Here is a 6278-nt window from a genome sequence, read left to right as displayed (position 1 = left end):
AAAAAAATATTATTATAGTATTTTTAAAAATATATTATTGTAGCATCTAAAAAATTAGGATTACTATAGCGATAAAAAAAAAAGAGAAGACCGTGCTTCGCAAAAGCAAACAAAATAAAGGAAAAACATGGGTAACAGTAAAAAAAAGTTATTCCTAAAAAATAAACAGTGTAGAAGCTAGGTCACGAGACAAAACACTGCATGGTAACACGTTTGCAAGGGAACGAGATCAGGATTCATAAGCTCTCGCTCCCCTATTCACACCCACTCATCCCAATTAAAGTTTACCTAGTAGTAGTGCTCTAGTTATTATAGTGAAAAATCAAAGTTATCGACGATGAACTATATTTGCTTCTCTATATCAATTTCTAGAGTAGTCTAATGCGATATTTTTTTAAACTCATTTCGTCATATTCATCAATGATGGGGCTAGGGCTATATGAGGCCCTTACTTTTTGTAATTAAAAAAAAAGAAAACTATTTTCTCTTTCTTTTGATCAATAATAGTCTTTTGATACAAAAAAAGGGGATTCATTATTATTTTTCTTACGAATCAAATTGTTTACATAAAATTATTCACTTAGTTCGAATTGAATTATTTCTTTTACTTTTCTAAATATGACCTACTGTATAACGTGTTATACCTCGAGTGAATCTGAACAGTTGTGAAACAAGCATGCATGCACGGTTTTCATTCACTATGAGCATAAAATCAGATGTTATTAGACTCTTGATGAGTGCAGTACGAAGTATGAACTTCAAAATTATATTTCACCGAAGAAATGGACATAGATTTAGTACAAACTATTATAAAGTTATTGAGACTTAATTAGGGCAAAAAAGGATGGATCATGCGTACGTGATATATGCTCATAGAAAAAAAAAAAACTTGTTCAAACTGTTCGGCTTAAAACTCTTGGTGGTAGAACGTAGATGAATACATTAGTATGCAACCATGTATAGTAAGGTACAGAGTTTAAGATTAAAAATGATTACTTATAATAATAAAGGAGAACCCGACCCACTGCGAGTGGTCTGGACGGTTGGGATGTTCCAATATGGCTTCCATTGTTTTGGATTCGATTTCCAGGTTAGCTTTAGAGAGAGAGAGAGAGAGAGAGAGAGAGAGAGAGAGAGAGAGAGAGATATGATCAAATCAATCTAACACTGCTTTATGTTAAATATATTTCAATATAGCATAGACTTACCTCTGTGCCAAATTCATTGTAGGTGGCTATTAGATTCTCAATTATAATCCAAACTTGGTGCATATCTCAATTGGGCCCAGCACGAACCAGAACAAACGTGGCTAAGGCCCGCATCATGCACACGGCTCAAATAATTGAAACTACCATCAGGTCCCTAGACTCTTAGGTAATTCCGAGTTGGTCCCTCAAATCACTGAAATTAATGTTACGTACCTAATCTTATGTTGGTGTGTGAAATCAGTCCCCCCCCTGAAAGGACATGGGGTTGGTGGTGAGTTATTGAGGGAGGCCATGGAGTATGTGAAACTATGAGGGGTATAATTGTCTTTTATCTTGGTCCCTCATTGGGGGCGCCTCTTCTGTCTCCGAGTAGCTCGCTTCTCTCTAAACGTCAGCGGGAGACCGCGGCCGAAAGTTCTCGAGCAGAGGCGGTCAAGAAGGCCCGTCGCGATGAGACAGTCGAGAACACCCGAGCGGCGGAAGGCCAGGATAATGTTTCCCAGGCAAGCGTCCCTGTAGGCGTATAAAATTACCTATAGGTCCCTTAGCATGGTTCAGCATGATGGTTCGACAAATCAACGGATGTTCGAGCGACGAGGCGATAAAGCACACAAACAACGGCATAGGTTCGCCTGTGGAACCAATCCAACAGTTCGGAAAGTCAACGAGTCGTCCAACGACAAAATAGATTTGTACTCAAACACCGAGGCGGAAATACTGCCAAATAAAGACCCGGGCTATCAAATCAAAGTCCGGACGAATCAAACGAAGAACTGAAAGACGGAAAACACCGGAAAACGGCGAAACGGAACACACCCGGGGACTCGGCCTAAACCGAGCCAACCCGGGGTGGCTCGGCCCAAGCCGAGCCACCCCAGGGTGGCTCGGTGGCCGAGCCACCCCAGGGTGGCTCGGCATCCAAAAAATAGCATGTTTGTTGTGTGAGAGTTTTCGGTAAACTTGTAAACCGAGTGTGTAGAAGTTCCGGCTTCCAAACCTGTTGTGATAGTGGATATCTCCTCGAGGTGAGGAGCGGGGGCGTAGGTCGTGGGGACCGAACCTCGTAAACATATCGTGTGTTTGTGTTTGCTTAGCGTATATCTTATTTGTGCTTATTCTTGTTCATATCTATCTCATATATCTCTTGCAATATCAAAAAATAGAGATTAACTTGACTTGCCGGGTGTAACTCAATACCAATCGTAAGCAATTTTAGTACCTGAGGGAAATGCCATCGATGTCAGATTGCAAACCCTCACGAGACTGCAGCTCCCTCATCTCAGCTGGTGCCATGCGATAGGGTGCGCGGGATATCAGGGTTGTGCCTGGCTGCAACTCAATACAGAACTCAACCTCTCTCACAGGAGGTAACCCAGGTATGTATTGATTGACCTGTGAGCCTCCTTACTGCTATGGTTGGCTATATCAGAATGTCTCCTACGCTGATAAACACGACGAAAGTCACATGCACGTATCTGGATGTCCTCATCAAAGCCACTTCTATCTTTATCCGAAATTGTGTAGGAAGCATCGATGTCAGATTGCAACGTTTTCGTCCAACCAAGTTTAAAAGAGTTTTAACAAGGGTTTTAGTTTGGTTTAAGTGTGTTTAAGAAGCTTTTAAGCATTTGGAAGTTTGAGTTTGAGAAATCAAATTCACAAGAGCTTGAGGAGATCATCTATTAGTGTTTGGGCATCCAACTATTCTCCTTCTACCTCATGATCTGAGTGAACGTTGATCGGTGAACGTTGAAAACCGATATTGTGAGGTGTAAACGTTATTCGGGTGAGCGTAGAAAATCTGGTTGTGATAGTGGATTTCTCCCCGGGAGTGGGGAGCGGAGACGTAGGACGGAAGGTCCGAACTCCGTGATCATTTGAGTGTGTTTGAGTTTGTCATTGGCGCATTTGCTTTTGCATTTATCTTATATCGCCAATTGTGCATTGGTCATTTATTTCATCCACTATCTAGTTCATTTTGTTTACCCTTGTGTTAGTTTACATATCCTTGCATATATCATATTGTATATCTAAAGTCGGGTATAATTGTCAACTGGTTGGTGGTGAAGAAATTGTGTTAAGTGTACATATATTGAGCTTACATATAAACATACAATATATGTAGGAACTATGTGAAACTATGAATTAGCAATTGGTGAAATGGGGGGTAAAAGTTTGTAGGGATTAACAAAAATCAATAACTGAGCGGACCTGATCCGGCAACGGTTTCCAACACTACGAAATAGAACCCGAAGGTTTTTACCCATCAAACATTTGCAAGTGGCCTAATGAACAATTTTTAAAAGATAAACGTGCTTAGCAAATGATACTTCCATCCATTGCTACTGGAAACATTTGGTTTTTTGGATCCGTAGCAACTGGGTAAAATGGACATAAATGTAATACAAATTTACCAGAAATCTGATGAGATCTGTGTTGGGTATTAATGTTGAATGAAATTGAAATTTTGGGGTTATCAAAGTGTTAAAAAAAATACCTTGGGTTATCAAAGTGGTAAAAATGGGTAAACTTTGGGGTATCAAAGTGAAAACAAGCCTTTGATATATAGCAGTTGTAAATTTTATCAGGTAAATAAAAGATGCCGCTTCCTTCTAGAGTTTGAGAAAGAAATCAAGAGTTTGCTTGAGGGTATAGCATCAAAAGATCATCCTTTTGAAGGGAAAGATGTTGATGCATCTTCCCTTGGCTGGGCCATGTCAGCAGTCTCTTCTCGAGCCTTCCGTTTGCATGGTGACGACAGTGATGTCCCTATGATGCTTCCACTAATTGACATGTGCAATCACAGCTTTGATCCAAATGCTCGTATTGTACAGGAAATAGATACTGGCAGCTCAAAGATGTTAGTGAGGGTAAGTTCTTCAGCATTGTCAGGTTTGAGAACTGTGCGTGGATGTCCTGTTGCAGCTTGCTAAGTATTCCTCTCTTTCACTTCAATTCTATATCCAGTATCAAGTTAATTTCATTTGATTGTATATGATGTCTGATGCTTATTATTAGGCTCAGTTTGGCAAATGGAAGATAAACTAGTCCTTTTCTAAACTAGTTCAAGAGTAAACCAGGGTTGGGGATTGATCAAAACAGAACTAGTTTAAGGCGAAAATTTGGCCTAGCAAAACTTGTTCTCGTCTTGGCCCAAACTTTGCCAAACTAGGATTAAGACTTTGGACCAATGTTATCTCCACTTGGCCTTGTTTAGTGGGTTTGCCATACACTGCCTTAGTTCTTTGAAATCTATGCACCTTTGTGTGTAAGAATCAATCTAAATTTAACAGTTTTCAGGTTTCATTATTCTTTCGCTTGTATCATCAGTTATATGTTGCTTTTTAATGCAAATGACTTTTTTCTGATTGATTTTCTTCATCGTCAATGAAAATTTTTAACGCAAATGACTTAGATATGATCATTCTAAATCATGTATATTAGAAGTATATAGAGCAAACAAGAGGATCTCAAAAAGTATTAAATGCTTTGTGTACCACTGTGCGCTGTGCCTTTACTCATAGCAAGATCCTAATAAATAATACCTATGAAACACTAACAAAGTTCAAATATAAAAATATGCTTCTCGTATAATGATGAATCATAAATTCCTACTTCCTGCCACCATTTTTTTCATCTTTGTCTTTGAAATTATATTAGTGAACAAAAACAACAACTATCTATACTATTTGATACATCCAAATACTTGAATTTAGTAATTTATAGTGGTTTGTGTTCTTTGTTTGAGTATCCATGCTTCACGAAGATGAATGAAGCAAGACTACCGTGTGAGAGTGTTCTTAAAATTGACAGGGTGTATAGGTGATTAGATGATTTAGTGGCGTGTATTGGTGATTTAGTTTGGATATTTGTTCTAAGCCTCTAAAAAAAGTCAATTGTTCCTGTTACATTTCTCAAAAGTCACATATGATTCTGTTATATCATCTGGATTGCCTGCACCCTACTTAATTATGTAGAACTCAAAGAAATTGACACCATTTTATTCCTCGATTTCAAGAGTTTTTACTTTCTGTACAGGTTGTAGCAGAAAAACAAATTGAGCAAGATACTCCAATAACGCTGAATTATGGCTGTTTAAGCAATGATCTTTTCCTTTTGGATTATGGGTTTGTGATTCCTGAAAACCCATTTGACCATGTCGAATTGAGGTATGATGGAGCTCTTCTGGATGCTGCTAGTATGGCAGCCGGGGTTTCTTCTCCCAGCATCTCATCTCCAGAAAAATGGCAGCAGGAAATTCTATCTCAGCTGAATTTAATTGGAGATGGCGCTGTTCTTAAGGTTTCCTTGATTAACTCACCACACTTGCATATTAATCTTATTATTTATCAGAACCATTCCACTTAATCATGTGGTTCCTTTCTCTTTAATTGTTGTGTACTGTTTTTCCTTTTCCACTGTGGTTAATATATGGTGGAAAAGAAATGCTTGAAGTTGCTTTCTCGTGTTCTTATTGCACAGACAATCAAGTCGTATGCCATGTTCTATAGACCAGCATATGGTGGAAAGTTTGTTTCTGCATTTGATGATTGCACTGATACAATATTATGTTTGCACTGATAGTGATTTCCCTGGTACTGTATACTAACTGCACTGATCTAGAATTGGCAATGTGAAACTTGTCACTGTCTCCTTCCTCCCTCTATAATTTTCTATATCTAGCCCTCTGTATGATTTTCTTCCATCCATGTCCATTCAACATACTTGCTCACTGTTTGCACGTGCCAACAATTTCAAACCATTCTAACCAGAGTCCATAGTGTCTTCTGTACCCCGGCCATCTTTCCCAAACATTCTGCATTGGTGTAGTGTGTTGACTAATTAAGGGTTAGTTGCAGATAAACCTCTGCAAAGTCGCCGATTGCGGATAGACCCTTGTAGTTCTATTGGTATTTAGAAACTCTTACTATTGCCCAAGTGTTAATAGACCCCTGAGTAAATTCTTTCGACTCTTAAAAAAGAGTTTTAAAAAAATACTCAGGCCAATAGAACAGAACAACAGTTCTTTTTTTCTTTTCTTTTTTTTTATTGGGGGGGGGGGGGGGGGGT

At 38.8% G+C, this 6278-nt stretch overlaps 1 protein-coding gene across 1 annotated transcript; it reads left to right on the top strand.

Annotated features, from left to right (window-relative positions):
* Positions 1-3736: 3736 nt before the first annotated feature.
* On the top strand, positions 3737-6176 carry LOC109828516 (the record flags this gene model as incomplete). The annotated part of the gene is made up of 2 exons (XM_020395497.1): positions 3737-4078; positions 5247-6176. Coding segments are annotated over 2 exons (672 nt in total), but the record flags the coding sequence as incomplete, so codon positions are not given.
* Positions 6177-6278: the final 102 nt, after the last annotated feature.

Source organism: Asparagus officinalis, unplaced genomic scaffold, assembly GCF_001876935.1.
Source record: "Asparagus officinalis unplaced genomic scaffold, Aspof.V1 AsparagusV1_Un1947, whole genome shotgun sequence".
Taxonomy (NCBI): Eukaryota; Viridiplantae; Streptophyta; class Magnoliopsida; order Asparagales; family Asparagaceae; genus Asparagus; species Asparagus officinalis.
Note: the sequence above shows the minus strand (reverse complement) of the source record. Positions and strands in the feature narration are given on the sequence as shown.